Below are 23603 nucleotides of genomic sequence, written 5' to 3'. Positions count from 1 at the left end.
TGCAGTCTTTCTCTATTCAAATAATATTCAGCTTCACTGCTTCCTGCCAAAGTGCATGACCTCACATTTGCCCACATCATATGCCATCTGCCAAGTTTCTGCCCACTCACTTACTGTGTCGCTCTCTGCGGACTCTGTGTCATTGTCATCACTCGCCTTTCCAACTATTTTGATGTCATCCACAAAACTGGTGATGGTACATTCATTTTCTTTAACCGAGTTATTAATGTATAATGCAAATAATTGAGATCCCTGCAGCACTCCACTCGCTACAGGTTGCCATCCTTAAAATGCCCCATTTATCCCGACTCTCTGTTTTCTATTCATTAACTAATCATCTTATCAAAGCTAATTAACTATACCAACACCATGGATTCTTCTCTTTATAAGTATCTGACGTGCAGTACCATTTCAAACACTTTTGCAGCATCACCGAGTCTGTTTGAAGAAAGGCTTTCTGATTGCCTGGCAGCTCTGTGATGGAGGTGGGTGGGGTAGCCATTCTTAATAGGGTTGGCAGCTGAGTGGCAGCCACTTACTTTTTCAAATTAGTGGAAACCTGCTGACTCCATAAAAATCCTGTACAATATTTCCTAGAACCATTAAGATGCATGCCAAGTTAGATTAAGATGAGTGGTCAGCCAAAATACTTTTATCAAATGGAGGCCATAGTATGATCAAGTTCAAAGCAGCAACTGAGAGAGTGAGACATGAAAACAGCTACTAGGATTTCAGATTTGGGTAAGGTTGACTTCAATGTAATGAGACAGAAGCTTCCCAAATTAACTGAGAAAATCAGTTGATAGTTACTTTGATAGATGCACAGTGTGAGGTGTGCAAGGAAGAATTTAATGTGATTCAGACCAGTTCATGTCCCTATGGAGTAAGGGATGTACAAAAAAAGTGCAAAAACAAATCTAAGTATATAGCACACAAAAATAGCACTGATCTCACTAAATGGGAGCAATAAACAGAATGATGAAGATTGATTAGAAAGGTTGCAAAAATAGACCTAAAACAACATTTGAAGAGATATCAAAATGAACACTATTTATTTTACAGTTATTTTGCAACAGAGTTTGGAGAGGGGTAATGTGATTCCCTTGAAAATTGCTAGTGGTGGCACTGTCAATGAAATTAAGGAAATGGAAGGCATGATGAATAATTACTTTGCAACAATATTTACAGTACAGGAAGTACATGCTGGATCCCCAAGGAAACTAATATTAAACTTACCAACATTAAAACACACAAAATAACAGAACTGAAAACAATTGTAGGACTTTAAGTTGTAATCTTACAACATTCTCTTGATTTTGGAGTCATCTTTTCAGGCTGGAAAATTGCAAAAATTATTTTGCTGTTTAAGAAAAGTAAGAGAATGACCCATACACCAGCTGACTAATCATTGGTAGTCAGGAAATTATGTGAGTTTATAATTGAAAATCTGAGCAAGTCTGGCAGCATCTGTGAAGGAAAAGACAGAATTAAATTTTCAGGGCCGGTGATCCTTCCTCAGAACTAAAATTTGTGAAGAGGATTGTCAATGGATGTGATTTATATTGGTCTCCAAAAAGCATTTAGCCCCTCATTAGAGGCTGTTAGCTAAAGGTGAAGTTTGTATGATATTTTCTAATCAACCTGTGTCTTTACACACATCTAGGGGAGATGGAACTTGAACCAGATCCCCAGAGTAGGTACATTATCATTATATGACAAGAGACCTTTTGTAGCTTGAGTAATTTAAAGCAAATTCAGTACAGTGAAAGCAAAAACAAAGTAGGAATAATTAAGCAGGTCCTCTAATTAGCAGAATGTGTTGAGTAGGAGTCTATTCACCATTTTTATCCACAATGCGAGAGGAGGTGGTAGCATAATACTGATGTCACTGGGCTAGTAATCCAGAACCTCAGGTTAATATTCTGAGGACATGGACACAAATCCCAGCATAGCGAATGTTGAAATTTGCATTCAGTGAAGAGCAAGTTAACTGGTCACCACTGCTGATTGTCATTAAAAAAATCTATCTGGTTCACTATTGTCTTTCAGAAAGGAAATCTGCCATTCTTACCTAATCTGGCCTATATGTGAATCCAGACCCACAGTGATATGGCTGACTTATAATTGCCCTCTGGGCAATTAGAAATGGACAATATATTAAGACCTCGCCAGTGTTGCCCAATCTGTGAATAAATTGTATAAAAATGGACATGATGGGATAAAAGCCATTTCTGCAGATTTGCCAATGACTCAAAAGGTAGCATTGTGTATAACCTTGATGGGATCATAAAATTGCAGGGGATTTATTGAATGAACAAACAGGTTTCAACATGGGAAAATGCGAGTTCATCCAGTTTTGAATTAAAAAGTTAGACCAGAGTATATTCCAGATGGGGAAAATCAAGTAATAGTGGAGGGCCAAAGGAACCAGACAGTTCATGTAAATTGAACACTAAAATGTCATAAGCATTTAAAAAAATAAACAGAAAGGCAAATGGAACTCTAACTTCTTTATTGCGACAAATACAATGCATGTGGGAAATGTATGCTACAGCTACAAAAACCTTGTTTAGAGCACACCTGGGGCAAAATTTAAAGACTGCTTCCACAGTCAATCTGGTGTCAGAAGGACATTTAATCAGGTGCGAGAGTGGTGAGTTTGAAACCCATTCCCTTTTGGCCTCCGAGTAGGTCTGTGAATTGGGAATCTTAAATAGGCAGCTAATGCTCCTTTAAAGGCCTCATACACTGCTGATGACATTCACCAAGTGGACAGTAGGAGACTCACCATGGGAAACAAACCTTGTCAAAGCTGTTCAAAGGCTTTAAGGACATTCTACCTATAAAAGATGTGGTAGAACTTGTTACTTTTTTTACACTGAGACTAATAAGTGAGTGTTAACCAAAGATATTGAAGATATGGAGCAAAGGTGGATATATGGAGTTAGGTCGCAGATCAATCTTGATCTCATTATGTGATGTAAATTGTCTTACACTTGTTCCTGTGTTCCTAACCTTCTCTTCATTGTAAAGTCAGGAGTGGGGCTATCTGCTGATACTGAAGCAGTCCATGTTCAATGCATGAGGTTAGGAAAAAGATTTGGACTAATAAGTGGCAAATAACATTTGTGCCACTAAGTGCCAGGCAACGATCATTTCCAACAAGAAAGAGTCTAACCATTATCCCTTGACATCAATGGGATCATCATCAATGACTTGTGAATTACTATTGACCAGAAACTGAAATGGTATAGCCATGTAAATGCTGTGACTGCAAGAGCTGATCAGAGGCTAGGAATCCTGCAGTGGGTGACTCACCCCCTGACTTCACAAATCATCCACCATCTACATAGCTTCAGGAGATCGATGGGATAGTCTCCAATTGCCTGGATGAATACAACCTCAACATCTCTCAAGGAGCTTCATGCCATCCAGGACAAAGCAGGTTAATTGATTAGCACCATGTTTGCAAGTGACCACTCCCTCCAACACTGATGCTCAGCAGTGTGCGCCATCTACCAGATGTATTGCAGAAACCTACCAAGGGTCGTTGGCAAGACAGCAGCTGCCAAACCCACAACTACCATCATCTAGGAGGACAAAGCCAGCAGTTTCATGGGAACACCACCATCTATAAGTTTCTGTCCAAAGTGCTCGCCTTCCTTATTTGGAAACACAACACAGTTCCTTCAGTGTCACTGGGAAAAACTGAACTCCCTACTTAACATCATTGTAGGCCTATCTACATTCACAGACTGCGGCAGTTCAAGAAGACAGCTCACCACCACTTTCTCAGGAGAAACAAGGGTTGAGCAGTAAACGCTGGTCTAGCCTGAGATGCCACTTTCTGTGAGTGAACGAAAAAACACTGAATTTGTACATTCCATCAGATTACTGAATTGTGGCAGGTTGCAAGATCGCAATACATTGTTACAAAGATTATTCCAAACAAATATAATACAACAAACGTGAACAGGAGTCAACCATATAGTCCAAGGAGCTGACTTCATGATTCAACAAGGTTATAGTGGATCTTTGCATCAACTTCACTTTCTTGCTTTAGCCCTGTTAGGCAACAAGATCAAAAGTTAAAGTTCCTTGTATGAAACAACACCAAATAAAATGAAATGTGAGGCTGGATGAACACAGCAGGCCAAGCAGCATCTCAGGAGCACAAAAGCTGACGTTTCGGGCCTAGACCCTTCATCAGAGAGGGGGATGGGGAGAGTGGAATTCTCCAGCATCTGCAGTTCCCATTATCTCTGATCCCAAATAAAATGAACTTTAGATTACTGAGGAAATGAACAAAGACAGGTTAGATGCTGAGACAAGGTGAATAATTTGAGTTAATTAAAGGAGAGTATGACAGTGTGGCTAACTAAACTGAGTTTCATGTGCTAATGAACCCTTCTGAAATCAACTTTTGTTATAATTTGAGTCGCAGAGTCTTTGATGTTAGACCTCCAGGAACTATTGTAATACGCCGTGTTCTGCTTATTGTTAGATTTTGGAAGGTACCTAAAAGGTCTCACCCAAGTAGTTGTCATCATAATCAGCAGGAGCCACTCCAGTCTGTTGTTCTCCATTTACTCTCCGCTTCACATCTCTGAAGTCGTATCCATTTAAAATTTCAAAGATACCCGCAGTGATCACCTGACCTGTGTCCAGAAACACGTGGAAATGATATAAAGTAAACCACGAAAGTAATATGCATCACTCCACAAATGCTTATCACAATAATTTGCCATTTACAATATAAATGTAATGTTAATATCCAGATTTCACATCTCAGCATGGATTGTTTCACATGAGAAAATGAACCTGTTGTAGACTAAGGGTAGAAACCAATGAAAATTGTTTTTCTTCATTAATCTGCAATTTACTCACTGTATTTGCACCCTGGATTCAAACTCATAACGCATCATTGACACAAACATAAACAAAGTTAAAACTTTTTAAGCAATTCAGTTGGGTTAAAACAAACACAGCAATTCACATACCATAACAACATGATTGCCTTTTTTATTCTGTTTTACAAATGAATCCTATCAGTCCAGGACTTTACACGTTTTGGTCATTGGGCTAAATTTGTGCAACATGCAAGCTAGAATTCTGCCCTCGTCATTGACAATACTTACTAGTAAAATGCTTGACATGACATATCTCAAATTAAATGATAACACAATTTTAATTCACCTCATTAAATGTCATTTGTCATAAATATCATTTTGTCATAAATGTTTTCTCAAATAAAAATAAGAAGTCAGTAAACTGCTATTTATTTGCAGCTATCTAGAGTGTACAGGACAATGTGCTCAGTATTGGGGATGGTCCAAAATGGATTTACAAGCATTTCCACACAACAGCCTGATATTGATGTCCATAGCCCTACCATGGAGGCCCTGAGATCCTCAATGCAATTGAAACCTATCAGGCACTTAGTTGTCTGCCATTGAGTTCCCTGGGTCTTAAAGACAAAACTCCAACTTCTAAAGAGGTAGCAAGAACTGTAGATATCAGAGGCAACAGTGTGGAGCTGGAGGAAAACAACAGGCCAGGCAGCATCGGAGGAGCAGGAAAGTTGACGTTTCGGGGCAGGACCCTTTTCCAGAAATGGGGACGGGGAAGGGAGCTCAGAAATAAATGGAGAGAGGAGGGGTGGTGCTGGGAAAGGTCTACCTGGATCATCTCCGATACTTCCCTCTCCTTCCTGGACCTCTCTGTTTCCATATCTGGTAACCACCTTGAAACTGGCATCTATTTCAAGCCCAGCGACTCCCATCTCCTCTCACCCACCTTCCTGCAAGAATGCGATCCCCTACTTCCAATTCCTCCGCCTCCGCTGCGTCTGGTCCCAAGATGGGGTGTTCCACTCCCACACATCCCAGATGTCCTCCTATTTCAAGAACTGTAACTTCCCCCCTCCTGTGATTAAAAATGTCCTCAGACGCATCTCTAGCATTTCCTGCACCTATGCCCTCACATCTCCTCCCCACAACAAAAATAAAGACAGAATCCCCCTTGTCCCCACATATCACCCCACCATCCTCCACATCCAATGTCTCATTCTCTGCCACTTTCGCCACCTATAATCCGACCCCACAATCAAAGATATATTTCCCTCCCCAGCCCTATATGCCTTTCATAGGGGCTGCTCTCTCCACGACTTCCTCAATTTGCCACTAACCCCACCTTTCCCCGCAAACGCAGGAAGTTCTACAACTCCCCTACACCTCTCCCCTCACCTCCATTCAAGGCACAAAACAAACCTTTCACATTAGATCGGGGTTCACCTGCATATCCGTCAACTTGGCCTACTGCATCAGCTGCTCCCGGCCTGGCCTCCCCTAAATCGGTGAGACCAAGCGGAGGCTCGGAGACCATTTCGTACAGGATCTGCGCTCTGTAGACAACAAACAACAACACCTTCCACTCGCGTACCATTTTAACTCCCCTTCTCATTTCCGGGGTGACACATCCATCCTGGGCCTCCTCCAGTGTCACAAGGACGCTACCCGCAAACTGGAGGAGCAGCACCTCATATTGTGACTCGGAAGCCCACAGCCCAATGGCCTCAATAGGGATTTCACCAGTTTTAAAATCTCCCCACCCCGGCCTCATCCCATGTCCAACCCTCCCTCTCATCCCTGCCTCCTTGACCTGACATAACCTATCCATCTTCTCCCACGAATCTGCCCCTCCCACCTCACTGACCAATCCACATCATTCCCCACCTGCACTCACCTATCACCATCCCACCTACATTCCCCCTGCCACAGCTCTCCTCTCTCTATTTATTTACCAACTCCCTTTCCCCTCCCCATTTCTGAAAAAGGGCCCCAAACCGAAATGTCAACCTTCCTGCTCCTCTGATGCTGCCTGAAATGCTGTGTTTCTCCAGCTCCACACTGTGTTATCTCCAACCTGTAAAGAGCTGTCAGCCATTCAAAGGGGGACTGTGGAGGGTGAGGGCTTACATATGGGACACCATTGGCAGAATACCAGTGGCAGGGAGAGAAGGTCATTAGGTGATTCAAGGACACTGGGCACTGACACTAACTGGAACTTCCCAGTCAGCAGTCAGACCCCCTTGTCGTGGCCAAACCGCAGCCTCATATAAAGACAAAAATGTCACAATGTTCTTTTTACAATATTGCGCTGATTTTGGCCCTCCAGCTTCTGGAGGCGACCCACCCTCCTTCGTTGGATTGAACAATTTCACACACTGACACAATGGGAACAGTCCTGATGTTTATGACCTGACCCGGAAAGAAGATTCCTGCCCCAAATATGGTATTTTCTGGAATAGTTGGGGCACAGGCATGCTGCAGATGGGCGAGCTAACCACTGAGCGAGGAAGGTCCAATCCCGGGATTTGAACTGATTAATGTCAGGGATGTAAATATTTCCTAAATGTTGTGGCTCATAATTGCTGCCTGATCTAAATCTTTGCTTACTTGGGAGTAAAACTCATATTGATTCAAAGCTACGAGACTCCATTTTTCAAAGTCTGTTGTACATCAAGATGCATGGACCGAACGCAGCATGCCCTGGAACGTTAGGTGAGAACAGCAACTCAGTACAGATCCAAGCTAAATGTGGCCCTTTGGTAGTAAACCACAGAATCACTGTTGGGAGGCCTTAGGCAAGCAGGAAGCAGTCAGGTTGCTAATGGGGCACTTTGCTTTGGGAAAAACAGGCCAATTATTCTGGCGCCCATTAATCCCTTGGACTTTCTATATTATTTATAGAATGGAAATGACTGCACAAAACAAACACTTTATTCACCTCAAGGGATCCTATTAAAATTCTTCCGCAGTATAATTTCAACCTTCTGCCTCAATTGTCATATTGATTTTGTGTTGATCAGTTGGCCAAATCTGAGCAAATCAAAGAGGCTAGAGGTGATCAGTCACATTTGCAAATTTAATACATTAACCTGCATTATTAATGAATGCAATTTTTCCCAAATGCTTATTAAATATCCTGTGAATAAATCTTTATTCAAAGCCAGCACTGGTAATTGTAACATAATCTATGACACAATAGGAGTGATCTAAAGTTGCAGCTTCTCAGGAGAATGACATTAGATGACAACCCTTTAACAGGTTTACCTAAATTCAATTTATCATTTCAACATTGTAAAAAGGATTAGTGACATCTTTGTTTAGACACAACATCCAGCACGCTCGGGAACTAATCTATTCCTCGGTGCCGAAAAACCCTCTTTGAGCCATCTGTTTAAGCATGTTTTCTTTAAATTGGTGCTAAAGCAATGAAGGTGAGATCTATCACCGGAAGGTGTCTCTATAGAAATAATTTAATGATAGAATTTCTCATTCTTATTTATTAATGAATGACATAAGTGGCAAATTTCAGGGACACTTCTTGCATCACGACCTCAGATAGTCAGGGATAAGCAAAATAATGGCCCAGATCATCCAATATGCGGTTTGTCCTCAAACTGAATCTAGGTTGCTGATTGATGTCAGAATCCTGAGAAGGTCCCTGCATAGACACATTCACACTATGTGTATGGGAAGATCAAACTGCAACATCCTGGTTTTGTCCTGCCCAGACTACTCCATGATTATATGACAGTGGGATCTGAATGGTAGAGCTACACAGACTTGAACTGTTTGCCCTTTACTTATGCCGGCTTTTAAATGGATTTACTTCAGTTCTGCATTGTAGTTACAAAATCAGCTGAGTAGTGTAGCTCTTAAGTTAAACAGCTGTTGTGCAAAGCCCTCCATCACCCACAGCAATATTCACTCCTCTCCTAGAAAATTATCCCACCCAGATCTTAGCAACGCTTACTTCCCAACCACCCCTTCAATGGTGCTGATCAACTCACCCACCCTGTTGTGATTAGAATGAGGGCCAGGTGAATCTCATTGACTATGAGATCCTTGATTGGGATTGTTAACATGGGTCCTCCGGCTGACAGTTATAAACAGGAGATTCAGAGAATCTCCTCATGCTAGGGACTGGTTCTGAGCTGACCCGTCAAAGGCCGTGTACTGTAGAAGCGTAAATAAAGGCTGACTTGATGATGGGAAACCTGCCTCTGTGCCGTTATTTCACAGGCAATGAGAGAAAACAGCACGTTCCTGAAGAAAATTCACTCGCAAGTCATTTCTTGAGTTGGGATAAGCATTTCCAGCATCATGCATTTATTTGGGAAGCTTGAGTCTTTCGATACTGGCATCGAAGATTAGGCTGAGTATGTGGAAAGGATCCATTATTTCTTTCCAGGCAAATGACATTTGGGCAGACATGAAAGCTACGAGTAATCCTTCTGACTGCATGCGAACCCGTAGCATTTTCGGTTATTAGGGCCCTAACTTTCCCCGAGGCACCAGACACTAAAAGCTTTCAAGAGTTAATGGAATTAACTAAGGAATATTAATACCCCAAGCCTCTTCTAATTCTGAGATACTATCGGTTTTATTGAGCAATTTAAAAACCTGGAGAATCCGTATCAAAATCTTTGATGAAGTTAAGACGACTGGCAGAGGCATGTGATTTTGGGTTAATGCTGACTGAGATGCTGACAGACTGTTTACTTCAGAGTATTGGAGTTTAGTATTGAAACCACGGAAATGGTCTGGCATGGGTACAAGGTGAGGTAGAAGTGAGGTAAGGTGCCGTGACATACGAAGTACAGATAGGTGAGGCGGACATGAACAAACACATGGATCACATGAAAGCTGCTATCTCACAAACAGGAACAGGAGCAAAACATATCTGGCCCCTCAGAACAGCCAGAAGGCCTGTCTGATACTGTAGGTTCTCCGTCTCCATCTAGTGTGAAAGAAACCTCAGAGTCTGAGATGGATGTAGCCTTGTTACTGTTACTGCCACAAGAAGCGGAGGAAACTTTTCTGAGATGCTCTGGGTGCAAGAAATGGGCTATACAGTCTGGTACACGCTGCCCCTGTTCAACTCAGAGACGGAGGAACGGGACCTGGCGTGAAAATGTGTCAAGAGAAGCTACAGAAGAAATAATGGGCCTACATCCCTGGCCTTGGTTGGGGGAGGGAATGTAGTAATTGAAGCGAAGGTCAAACAGTTCTCGTTGACTATGGGAACCTTGATTGTTGACAACCATGGTTGTTGACCTGGGCCAATCAGGGAGCCTTGGCTGACAGTGATAAACAGGAGATTCATAGAGTGTCCTCATGCTAGGGATTGGCATGAGCTGACTGGTCAGAACCTATGTACTGCGCACATGGAAACAAAGAGTGACTTAGTGACGGGATACTGGCCTCTTTGCCATTATTTAACACTCACCCACCTCTCTCACCAATCAGTTCTCACACCCATCCCCATTTCATATCCTGGCTCCTGTCCAACCAATGCCTGAAGGGTTAACATTGCTGGGCGGGGGGTGCTGGTGGACATTGAACATTTACCATGAGGCAAAGGTGGTAAGCATGGTCAGTGAGGAGGAAGCTGAACATTTTCAACGTGGAACACAGTGAATATTTTCAGGGCGGTAATGCAGGGTTGCTAGGTTAAACATTGTCAGGGGGTTGAGGGACGAGGCTGAACACTCTCAAGGTGTGGGGGAGGGGGTCATCAGATGGTCGAGGGAGTGTTCAGAACACCACTGGGGCGTGAGGATGGCTGAATGTTATTGAGGGGCTGGAGGACGGGGATGAATATGGTCAAGGCAGAAGTGAAGGGAGGTTGAATAATGTCAGATTGTCAGGAGATGAAGGAGTGACATGAATATTTTTAGAGGAGTGGGGTTCGAAAGGGTGTTAATACTAAATGACAAAGTGTCAGCATGGGATAATTAATACTTGTGGAGACTGCTTTTGGAAAAGCATTCCACTGTGAAACAGAACAGGAAATAGCAGAATTAATGGATATTTTAGGACACAAACTCTTAAGAGAATGTGGCAACTACTGCCACAATATGCCTTGTCTTAGAGCACAGATAATTTTAGCATGGAAAGAGGCCCTTCAGCTCATCATATCTGTGCTGATCATCAAGTACCTACCAACTCTATTCAAAACCAAATCTCCAGCACTTGGTCTGTAGTCTTGTATTTTACAGTGTTCCTATAAATAGTTCCTAAATATTGTGCAGTTCCTACCTCTACATCTTTTCAGACAGTGAGTTCCAGAAACTCATTATCATCTGAGTGAAAAAAGTCCTCGCCAAACTGTCCGCCTCTTACCTTAAGTCTATGCCCCCTGCTTATTGACAACTCCACAAAGGGAAACATTTTACCTTATCAGCCCTATCTTTGCTCCTCATAATTATGCGTACTTCCGTCAGGTATCCCCTCAGCCTTCTCTGCTTAAAGAAAGTAACACCTGGCTATCTCCATATACTCTGGCTCAGGCAATCTCCTGGTGAATTTCCTCTGCACTCACTCGAATGTAATCACATCCTTCCTTTGATGTGGTGTGCAGAACATTGCACTCCAACTGTAACCTAACTAATGCTTTACACAATTCCACCATAAGTTTCCTGCTCCACTAGCTTTTTAACCACTTTATCTACCTGGCAGGCTGCTTTAAAGGATCTATGGGCATGCACATCAAAGTCACTCTGATCCTCTGTTCCTCTGAGTGACCAACCATTCTTTGTACATACCCTTGTCTTGTTCATCCTTCCAAAATACATCACCTCACATTTTTCACCATTAAATTCCATGTGTCATTGTACTGTCCATCTGAACAGCCAGTTTATATCACCCTGTAATCTAAGGCTTTCTTCTTGCTTGTTATGTGATGCACCAATTTTTGTGTCTTCTGTGAACTCTCTGATCAAACTTCCTACATTTGTGTCTAGATTATTAACCAACAACAAGCGTTCCAGCACAAAACCCTAGAGTGTGCCACTTGACACAGGCTTCAAGTCTTTTCTATCCTGCACTACAAACATTTCAGGTACATCCCACATTTCTGAAGAAGCGAGGATCAGAAACTTAGGCCAAAAATACGGAGTTCAGTTGTAGTTCAAAAATGTAGGAATAGAGTGGCAATCCAACAGCGATTCCAGCCAATTTTTTCTCTCCCCTGCTAACATTACCAATCCCCATGAAATTTACTGGTGGGGCATTACAATACAAATTTCAGGCTCCAAGCAGCTCCTCAACAATTTCATATTTATTTAGCAATAGCCCTAGGATTATATTCTACCAATTCCTTAGTCCTTATAAACGCTGCAGATATTCTACATTTTAATAAGTTATTGTGGAGCTTGCTTGCTATTGAATGCAATTTCTTAAAAAAATGGACAAATATAATAATATAAATGCAGTTGAACAATGCTTCACCAGCAAGACTTGGACTCATGGATATATTCCTCTCCACTTGGCATCTTTCCCTAGAAAGACTTTAGAATTTTTATTTATCTTTTAGTATTTTAGCTCTCTTGAGCAAGACAATTTGATGAACGGATGCAGCAAAATGTAATGTTTTGAAGTTTTACTGGACTGCTCTCTCAGTAGAACACAAACAAAAAAAATCTGTTTCCAAGAAGAGAAAGGAAATTTGTCCTTTGTCCCAGCCAGTGTTTATATCTTAATCAGCATTACCAAAACACATTATTTGAGTATTTTTTTTTCTGTGGATCCTCTTGTATATAATTTGGTTTCTGTATTTTATGCATTAAAACTATGACTATATGACAGAAGGTATTTAATTAGTTACAAAGTGACTTAGAGCGTTCCAAGGTCACAAAAGACATTAATACAATTAGATCCACCAAGTTGTGTTACTTTAAGCTTTGTGTGTATCCAAATTTCTCTGAGCAAGCACTTTGCAAGATGACATGATGCCTAAATATAAAATGCCTTTACAATTTAAGAGAACCAGGTACTGAAGACAGATTGAATACCATCTTGGTTGTCATGGTGTGGGAAAGGTCATCAATAGAGATGAGCCTGAGCTCTTCTCATGGAACTCAGCAGTTGTGTTAAAACCCTCATTGCCAGACTCTCAAGACAAATTGGAATAGTTTAGATTAGGAAACCTGGTCGGTTTAGACAAGTTGGGAATAAGGGCATGTTTCCATGCTGTATATCTCTATGACTCTACATAATGACAATTACATTGATTTTGCACTTCTCCAAACATCAGGCTCATAAGATAGAGCGATCAAAAGCCTAGGCGTAAACCATCTATCAGCTCACAGATCATAAACACAGGACAAATGCAACGGAAAATACCATGCAATGCAACTATGGTTTGAAGAGAACATTGATGTTTAGGTACTTAAAATAGAATATTCCTAATATTACCACTTGTTGCCTGTTCTTTGGATCATAGAATCAATGAAGTATTTATATTAAGTAGGTTTTGTTGATAAGTGTTATTAGCTGCTAACTAACCAGGTTCATTGATTCAGCATTTTAATATGTCAAAGTCTTTGGTTCAAAGATCTATACTGAGATTGAGCTTTATCTGGTACATTTTCTGTAAAGGCTATAGATCAGTCACTAATTTAAAATCTGTTAAATTATTATGTTGACATAAACAAATGCTACACCATAGAAGCAGATCAACATGATCTATAAGCTTGACGGACAATTTCTAATCTCTCTGAAAAACACTTTAATATATTCATAAGCTTTGAGCAAGGAAAGATTGGGGTCGATGTCATGCTCTTTATGCTTAAACATTAATTAAAAGCTAAGATTTATTATTTTAAACATTAACCTAGTTGAATTTAACGTGTACACCTCAAATATTCATACACATTATGTTATGGACCAGACCAAACCCCCTTAAAACATATTAAGAAGTTAGCATAGACCCTAACCTTTTCTTATTTTAGAGGAAAGTGTTTGATGTTGCAGATGCAATTTCATTCTTTAAAATACTCATTATTTAAGCAAACACACTTTATTTTTACACTATAGTTAAATTTTAGACAGAATAAAAATAAAACAATTGGTTTAACTTTAACTCTACCAAAGTGCTTAACAAAATAACATAAATGTTAACTACTATTAATGAACAATTCCAACATAGTAATATCCCATTAACACCCTTGGAAAGGCAAACTCAATAAAACAGATTGTCTCACATGCAATTCTAGCAGCAAGAAGAGAGCCCCAGCTTTGAGCTGTAACAGAGAGAGGAATAAAAGTTTCCACATCCAGCTTCAAGGCCCCAGCAACTGCAGAAAACTACAACTAAAAATCCTGGTTCAGTAGGAACTTCATCCCACCCATTTAGGCAGCTTCTATTAATTCAAGTTTAAAAAACAAACAAAGCCTCACAAGCTGTATATTTAATTGACTTTGAGAAAATTAGTCATCACCTCTGGCTCAAACATTTTTCATTAATGAAAGGACAAAATATGCCTTTTAAAGCCAATGTATCATCACAACTCTCACCCGTATTGATGAAATTACATTCTTTCTGAAACTACTTGTGACTACATAAGATGGTAAGATCATCAGACATAGGGGCAGAGGTAGGCCACTCAGCCCATCAAGTTTTCTCTGTCAGTCAATGAGATCACGGCTGATCTGATAATCTGCAACTCCACTGTGCTGCCTTTCCCCCGTAACCCTTGATTCTCTTACTGATGAAAAAAATCTGTCTGTCTCAGCTTTGAATGTACTTAACAACTTAGCCTCAACAGACCCTCTTGGTAAAGAATTCCACAGATTCTCAACAGAAATTTCAATTTTAACACAATAGCAACTTACTCCACAAACAAAATGCACCTTTCAGTTCAATTAAGCTTCAATAAAACACAATCAGCAAGCAGAATACATCTCCAGTGCTTTCAATTATTTTTAAGAATTTTGCTATTCAATGCTAAAGAGACTAACGAATCAACAATCTTCAAAAGCAAATGCTTCCCTTTGCAACATTCTGCCCCTCCTTTCAAATTGGATTTTGACATCTCAGCCCTAAGGACTCAATGCAAGGGATCCTCAAAGCCCATTCTTATTTTAATCTATCAGGGAGTCAATGGTTATATTGTGAGCAGACTGGGAAAGTAGAATTGAGACTACAACCAGATCAGCTATGATCTTGCTGGATTGCAGAGTGGGTTCAGAGGACTGTCCCTGCACCATGCCCTACATTCCTATATTGAATGAATTCAAGATTGAGTTTTTTTCCCCTTTATCAGATAAATATACAGGGAGTGATTTCGAGATAATGGGAACTGCAGATGCTGGAGAATCCGAGATAACAAAGTGTGGATCTATATGAACACAGTAGGCCAAGCAGCATCTTGGGAGCACAAAAGCTGACGTTTCGGGCCTGGACCCTTCATCAGAAAAGGGGAATGGGGAGACGGTTCTGAAATAAATAGGGAGAGAGGGGGAGGCGGACTGAAGATGGATAGAGGAGAAGATAGGTGAAGAGGAGAGAATGCGTGGGGAAGTAGGGAGGGGATAGGTCAGTCCGGGGAGGATGGACAGGTCAAGGGGGTGGGATGCAGTTAGTAGGTAGGAAAGGGAGGTGCGGCTTGAGGAGGGGGGAGGGGATAGATGAGAGGAAGAGCAGGTTAGGCAGGTGGGGATGAGCTGGGCTGGTTTTGGGATGCAGTCGGGGGGAAGGCAGAGTTTGAAGCCGGTGAAATCCACATTGATACCACTGGGCTGCAGGGTTCCCAAGCGGAATATGAATTGCTGTTCCTACAACCTACGGGTGGCATCATTATGGCACTGCAGGAGGCCCAGGATGGACATGTCGTCTAAGGAATGGGAGGGGAAGTTGAAATGGTTCGTGACTGGGAGGTGCAGTTGTTTATTGTGAACCGAGAGGAGGTGTTCTGCAAAGTGGCCCCCACCCAATGTAGAGGAAGCCACACCGGGTACAGTGGATGCAGTATACCACATTGGAAGATGTGAAGGTGAACATCTGCTTGATGTGGAAAGTCATCTTGGGGCCTGGGATGGAGGTGAGGGAGGAGGTGTGGGGGCAAGTGTAGCATTTCCTGCGGTTGCAGGGGAAGGTGCCGGGTGTGGTGGTGTTGGAGGGGAGTGTGGAGCGGATAAGGGAGTCACGGAGAGAGTGGTTTCTCTGGAAGGCAGACAAGGGTGGGGTTGGAAAAAATGTCTTTAGTGGTGGGGTTGGATTGTAGATGGCGGAAGTGTCGGAGGATGATGCGTTGTATCCGGAGGTTGGTGGGGTAGTATATGAGGACTAGGGGGATTCTCTTTTAGCGGTTATTGCGGGGGTGGGGTGTGAGGGATGTGGTGCGGGAAATGCGGGAGACACGGTCGAGGGTGTTCTTGACCACTGCGGGGGGGGGGGGGGGGGGGGGAGTTGCGGTTGTTGTAGAACGAGGACATCTGGGATGTGCGGGAGTGGAATGCCTCATCCTGGGAGCAGATGTGGCGGAGGCAAAGGAATTGGGAATAGGAGATGGAATTTTTGCAGGAAGGTGGGTGGGAGGAGGTGTATTCCAGGTAGTTGCGGGAGTTGGAATGATTTCTACAGGATTCTTTAGCTTGCTTATAACACTTCTGGACGAGCAATGGATAATCCAGAGAAAACAGAATGAAAATAATTTTCCCACAGTTTCTTTGACTCTTCCTTCAATGTTACAGAGGAAAATAAGTAAATTCCTCAGGACAGTCATCCCCATTATCAACTGAAAGTCTTCATTACCAATAATGAGAAACAGATTTGATCGTTTTCCTTCCAGTCTTTCATGAAAATGTTAACAGTTTAAGTAAAAAGCAATGAACAGAAAAATCAAAGTGAGTGAAATGTATGCCATTTACATGTCTAGAAAACTGTCAAAAATAGAACAGAAATTGGCTCATGATCACTGTTAATAGAAGCACACCAGGAGTTCTCTACTATAGTAAGTGGCTGAGGACAAATACAGAATGTTTACAAGAAGGAGTTGGAGAGATGCTCCAAGGGCTAAAGGGATCAACGGGTATAGGACGAAGACCAGAACAGGATATGGAGTCAGATGATTATCTATAATCACGTTGAATGGCTATACAGGCTTGTAGGGCCAAATGATCCACTCCCGCTTCTATCTTCTATGTTTCTAAGGGAGTAAGCAACTGTGATAAAAGAGTGTGGCAGGATGAATGATTGTGGGGAAGGTGAGGTGTAATGTGAGAGGAACAGGACAGTGAGTGGGGTGGATACATGAGCAACTGAGGAGATCTGTGGTTGGTTGTCATTTTTTCTATTCATTTGTGGGATGTGGTTGTTGCTGGCTGGCCAGCATTTCTTGCCCATCCCTAGTTGTCCTTGAGAAGGTGGTGTTGAGCTGCCTTCTTGAACCGCTGCAGTCCACCTGCTGTGGGTTGACCCACAATGCTATTAGGGAATTCCAGGATTTTGACCCATTGACAATGAAGGAACAGCGAAATATTTCCAAGTCAGGATGGTGAGTGACTTGGAGGGAAACTTGGTAGTGTTCCTTTATGTCTGATGCCCTTGTCCTTCTAGATAGAAGTGGTCATGAGTTTGGAAGGTGCTGTCTGAAGATTTTTGGTGAGTGTGTGTATCTTGTAGATAGTACACACTGCTACTACTGAGCTTCGGTGGTGGGGGGAGTGGATGCTTGTGCATGTAGTAGCAATCAAGTGGCTGCTTTGTCCTGGATGGTATCAAGCTTCTTGAGTGTTGTTGGGGCTGCACTCATCCAGGCAACTGGGGAGCATGCCATCACACTCCTGACTTGTGCCTTGTAGATGGCAGACAGGCTTTGACGAATCAGGAGGTGAGTTACTCACCACAGTATTCCTAGCTTCTGGCCTGCTCTAGTAGCCGCTGTGTTCATGTGGTGAGTCCAGTTGAGTTTCTGGTCAATGGTAACCCCCAGGATGTTGATAGTGGGGAATTCAGTGATGGTAACACCATTGAATGTCAAGGGGCGGTGGTTAGATTGTCTCTTATTGGTGATGGTCATAGCCTGGCATTTGCGTGGTATGAATGTCATTTGCCACTTGTCAGCCCAAGCCTGGGTATTGTCCAGATCTGGCTGTGTGTGAACATGGACTGCTTCAGTGTCTGAGGAGTCGCAAATGGTGCTGAACATTGCGCAATCAATCATCGGTGAACATCCCCACTTCTGACCTTATGATGGAGGCAAGGTCATTGATGAAGCAGCTGAAGATGATTGGGCCCAGGTCACTACCCTGAGGAACTTCTGCAGAAATGTCCTGGAGTTGAGATGATTCACCTCCCACAACCACAACAATCTTCCTATGTGTCAGGTATGACTTGAACCACAGGAGAGTTTGCCCCCGATACCCACTGATTCCAGTTTTGCTAGGGCTCCTTGATGCCACACTTGGCCCTCGATATCAAGGGCTGTCACTCTCACCTCGCCTCTGGAATTCAGTTCTTTTTTCCATGTTTGAACCAAGGTTGTAATGAGATCAGGAGTTGAGTGACCCTGGTGGAACGCAAACTGGGCATCACTGAGCAGGTGCTGCTTTATAGCACTGTCGATGACACCTTCCATCACTTTACTGATGATTGAGAGGAGACTGATGGGGCGGTAACTGGCCGCGTTGGATTTGTCCTGCTTTTTGTGTACAGGACATACTTGGGCAATTTTCCACATTGCCGGGTAGATACCAGTGTTGTAACTATACTGGAACAGCTTGGATAGGGGAGCGGCAAGTTCTGGAGCACAAGTCTTCAGTACTATTGCTGGAATATTGTCAGGGCCCGTTGCCTTTGCGCTACCCAGTGTCTCCAACGGTTTCTTGATATCACGTGGAGTGAATCGAATTGGCTGAAGACTGGTATCTGTAATGTTGGGAACCACTGGAGGAGGCTGAAATGGATTGTCCACTCGGCACTTCTGGCTGAAGATTGCTGTGAATGCTTCAGCCTTATCTTTTGCACTGATGTGCTGGGGTCTTCCATCATTGAGGATGGGGATATTTTCAGTGTCTCTTCTTCCAGAGGGTTGTTTTATTGTCCACCCCCATTCACAACTGGATGTGGCATGATTGCAGAGCTTAGATCAGATCTGTTGGTTGTGGGATCACGAAATTCATCTTCAGGTTTGTCTGGTGCTGATCCGGGCATGCCCTCCTGCACTGTCCATTGAACCAGATTTGATCCCCTGGCTTCAGAGATAATGGGAACTGCAGATGCTGGAAAATCCACGATAACAAAGTTGTTGATGGCCCACAGTGCCCCAAGGAGTTGCTCGATCAGTGCAAAGTCTGTCCCATTTAGCACAGTGATAGTACCACACAACATGATGGTGGTTGTTCTCAATGTGAAGGTGGGACTTCATCTCCACAAGGACTGTGCAATGGTCACTTTTACCGTTATTATCATGGACAGATGCAACTGCAGCTGGCAGATTGGTAAGAAAGAGGTCCATACTAATTATGGAGTTGGGAGATGTACTTTGGGAGGGAAGAACAGTTTTTTAGCATTTTAAAATGGGCCTGAGGCCTTTATCATATTTGTTCTGTCTAACTTGGATTACTTTTCTAAAACACACATTCCACTCCAAACTGCCAGCACAATCTATTTTACTTAAAACATTTAATACAAGTACAGCTTTCATTTTTTAAAAATCGTAAAGGTCAGCATGCTTAATGCTGATTTTCAAAACAATTTCAATCTTTTTCCTTCATTTGACACTAAGTGGGTTTTATGGAAAAAAGGAACATATGGAAAACTGAAAGCAGGCAAGATCAGCTAAGAAAATGGACAAATAGCTTCAAAGTCTAAACTGACACTTGAAAGGTGACCATTTGATGCGATCCTAGCCAGCTGTCTGTGAGACTCTAAATAAAGCTTTGGTAAAAAGAAGAATAAACTTGGTACAAGGGAGAAGAAACAAAATGCTGATGAGGCAGTAAAAACAAACTCTCAGCTGAGCATCCCCAAGTTGTCACTGGATTTTGTCTAACTATAAAACAGAAAATTCAATGCAATTTCCATCCTCCTCCCCATAAAGTTCATTTGACAGAGATTTATGAACTGATGCTAGACAGTCAGTTATTTTCAGTTTACCCAAGCTGTTCTTTGGGCTATTCTCAAATGAAATGGAACAAAAATGAAACTTGTTCAAACATGTAGATTGAATTAAACTTGGTGACCTTTCAAACAACCTCCTTTCTCAAATGGAAACTGTACTTATTTTAACCAGCTTAAATAAAATAAACTGTGGTGGAAATTATTTATTATTTAGACTACAGTGTATTTTCAAAAAGTAATCAAAATTAAGTTATCTAAATATGTTGCAGACATTAGTTTCATTTTAGAATATAACTAGATTTGAGGTTTCGAAAGAAAATCCTAACCAAGTTTCCAAAGCCAGATTTGTTAGGACATGCATTACACCAAGGGTGGTGCCTACATCCAATTTCTCCAGAATTAAAGCATAATACTGCAAGCACTGGAAATCTGAAATACAAACAGAAAATTGTGCAACCCAGCAGACAATCAGGATCTCTAGTGAGAGAAAAAGAGTTTATAGGCTGGATTTTATCAGCTTTACTGTGAACATAAAACATTACAGCACAGTACAGACCCTTCAGCCCTCGATGTTGTGCCGACCTGTCATACCGATCCGAAGCCCATCTAACCGACACGATTCCATGTACGTCCATATGCTCATCCAATGACGACTTAAATGTACCTAAAGTTGGCGAATCTACTACCGTTGCAGGCAAAGCGTTCCATTCCCTTACTACTCTCTGAGTAAAGAAACTACCTCTGACATCTGTCCTATATCTTTCACCCCTCAATTTAAAGCTATGCCCCCTCGTGCTCGCTGTCACCATCCTAGGAAAAAGGCTCTCCCTATCCACCCTATCTAACCCTCTGATTATTTTATATGTTTCAATTAAGTCACCTCTCAACCTTCTTCTCTCTAATGAAAACAGCCTCAAGTCTCTCAGCCTTTCCTCGTAAGACCTTCCCTCCATACCAGGCAACATCCTAGTAAATCTCCTCTGCACCCTTTCCAAAGCTTCCACATCCTTCTTATAATGCGGTGGCCAGAACTGTACGCAGTACTCCAAGTATGGCCGCACCAGAGTTTTGTACAGCTTCACCATAACCTCTTGGTTCCGGAACTCCATCCCTCTATTAATTAAAGCTAAAACACTGTATGCCTTCTCAACAGCCCTGTCAACATGGGTGGCAACTTTCAATGATCTATGTACATGGACACCGAGATCTCTCTGCTCATCTACACTACCAAGAATCTTACCATTAGCCCAGTACTTTGCCTTCCGGTTACTCCTACCAAAGTGCATCACCTCACACTTGTCTGCATTAAACTCCATTTACCACCTCTCAGTCCAGCTCTGCAGCTTATCTATGTCTCTCTGCAACCTACAGCATGCTTCGTCACTATCCATAACTCCACCGACCATAGTGTCATCTGCAAATTTACTAACCCATCCTTCTATGCCCTCATCCAGGTTATTTATAAAAATGACAAACAGCTGTGGACCCAACACCGACCCTTGCGGTACACCACTAGTAACTGGTCTCCAGGATGAACATTTCCTGTCAACTACCATCTTCTGTCTTCTTTCAGCAAGCCAATTTCCGATCTAAACTGCTATATCTCCCACAATCCCATTCCTCCGCAATTTGTACAATAGCCTACTGTGGGGAACCTTATCAAACGCCTTGCTGAAATCCATATACACCACATCAACCGGTTTACTCTCATCTACCTGTTTGGTCACCTTCTCAAAGAACTCCAAAAGGTTTGTGAGGCATGGCCTAACCTTCACAAAACCGTGCTGACTATCCTTAATCAATTCATTCTTTTCTAGATGATTATAAATCCTATCCCTTACAACCTTTTCCAACACTTTACCAACAACTGAGGTAAGGCTCACTGGTCTATAATTACCAGGGTTGTCTCTACTCCCCTTCTTGAACAGGGGAACCACATTTGCTATCCTCCAGTCGTCTGGCACTATTCCTGTAGACAATGACGAGTTAAAGATCAATGCCAAAGGCTCGGCAATCTCCTCCCTGGCGTCCCAGAGGATCCTAGGATAAATCCCATACGGCCCAGAGGACTTATCTATCTTCACCCTCTGTAGGATTTCTAATACCTCTTCCTTGTGAACCTCAATCCCACCTAGTCTAGTAGCCTGTATCTCAGTATTCTCCTCGACAACATTGTTATTTTCTAGAGTGAATACTGTTGAAAAATATTCATTTTTTGCTTCCCCTATCTCCTCTGACTCCACACACAACTTACCACTACTATCCTGGATTGGCCCTAATCTTCCCTTCATCATTCTTTTATTCCTTAAATACCTATGGAAAGCCTTAGGGTTTACCCTGATCCTATCCACCAACAACTTCTCATGTCTCCTCCTGTTTCTTCTGAGCTCTCTCTTTAGGTCTTTCCTGGCTACCTCGTGCCCTCAAGCACCCTAACTGAGCCTTCACATCTCATCCTAACATAAGCCTTCTTCTTCCTCTTGACCAGAGATTCCACCTCCTTCGTAAACCATGGCTCCCGCGCTCTACAGCTTCCTCCCTGCCTGACAGGTACATACGTATCTAGGACACACAGGAGCTTTTCCTTGAATAAGCTCCACATTTCTAATGTGCCCATCCCCTGCAGTTTCCTTCCCCATCCTATGCTCCCTAAATCTTGCCTAATCTCATCGTAATTGCCTTTCCCCCAGCTATAACTCTTGCCCAGTGGTCTACACCTATCTCTTTCCGTCACTAAAGTAAACATAACAGAATTGTGATCGCTATCACCAAAGTGCTCACCTACTTCCAAATCTAACACCTGGCCGGGCTCATTACCCAGTACCAAATCTAATGTGGCTTCGCCCCTTGTTGGCCTATCTACATACTGTGTCAGGAAGCCCTCCTGCGCACACTAGACAAAAACTGACCCATCCATAGTACTCAAACTATAGTGTTCCCAGTTAATATCTGGAAAGTTGAAGTCCCCCATGACAACTACCCTGTCTCTCTCATTCCTATCAAGAATCATCTTTGCTATCTTTTCCTCTACATCTCTGGAACTATTCGGAGGCCTATAGAAAACTCCCAACAGGGTGACCTCTCCTTTCCTGTTTCTAACCTCAGCCCATACTATCTCAGTTGACGAGTTCCCAAACATCCTTTCTGCAACTGTAATACTGTCCTTGACCAACAATGCCACACCTCCCTCCCTTTTACCCATAGCACGTGGCATGGGCAACAAACCAGAGATAACAACTCTGTTCGTCCTAGCTCTTAGCTTCCATCCTCGCTCCCTGAATTTCTCCCTTAAATCCCCATCTCTCTTCCTATCTATGTCATTGGTGCCAATGTGGACCACAACTTGGGGCTGCTCCCCCTCCCCCTTAAGGATCCCAGTAAGGACAGGATCTTCTCTGTCCTTACTGAAACATCTAAATCCTGGAGCCTGCAACAACCATTCCTGTCCCTGCTCTATCCTTGTCTCCGAAATGGCCACAACATCGAAGTCCCAGATACCAACCCATGCTGCAAGTTCACCCACCTTATTCCGGACACTCCTGGCATTGAAGTAGACACACTTCAAACTGACTTCTTGCTTGCCAGTGCCATCTTGCGTCCCTGAAACTTTATTTCGGACTACCCTACTCTCAACCTTTGCTATAGTCGAACTACAATTTTGGTTCCCATCCCCCTGCTGAATTAGTTTA

The 23603-nt window shown here is 42.5% G+C and overlaps 1 protein-coding gene across 1 annotated transcript in view; it reads right to left on the bottom strand.

The window, feature by feature from the left end:
• The window catches only part of itga8 (integrin, alpha 8), a 231149-nt gene that overhangs the window by 187273 nt on the left and 20273 nt on the right, over window positions 1-23603 (bottom strand). Inside the window, exon 7 of the mRNA XM_048522032.2 lies at window positions 4533-4658. Coding sequence (XP_048377989.1) covers window positions 4533-4658 — 126 coding nt within the window. The remainder of the gene's footprint in view (window positions 1-4532; window positions 4659-23603) is intronic.

The sequence above is a fragment of the Stegostoma tigrinum genome, chromosome 2, assembly GCF_030684315.1.
Source record: "Stegostoma tigrinum isolate sSteTig4 chromosome 2, sSteTig4.hap1, whole genome shotgun sequence".
NCBI classification, from domain to species: Eukaryota; Metazoa; Chordata; class Chondrichthyes; order Orectolobiformes; family Stegostomatidae; genus Stegostoma; species Stegostoma tigrinum.
The sequence above is the reverse complement of the archived record's forward strand: the minus strand, read 5'-3'. Positions and strand labels throughout refer to the sequence as shown.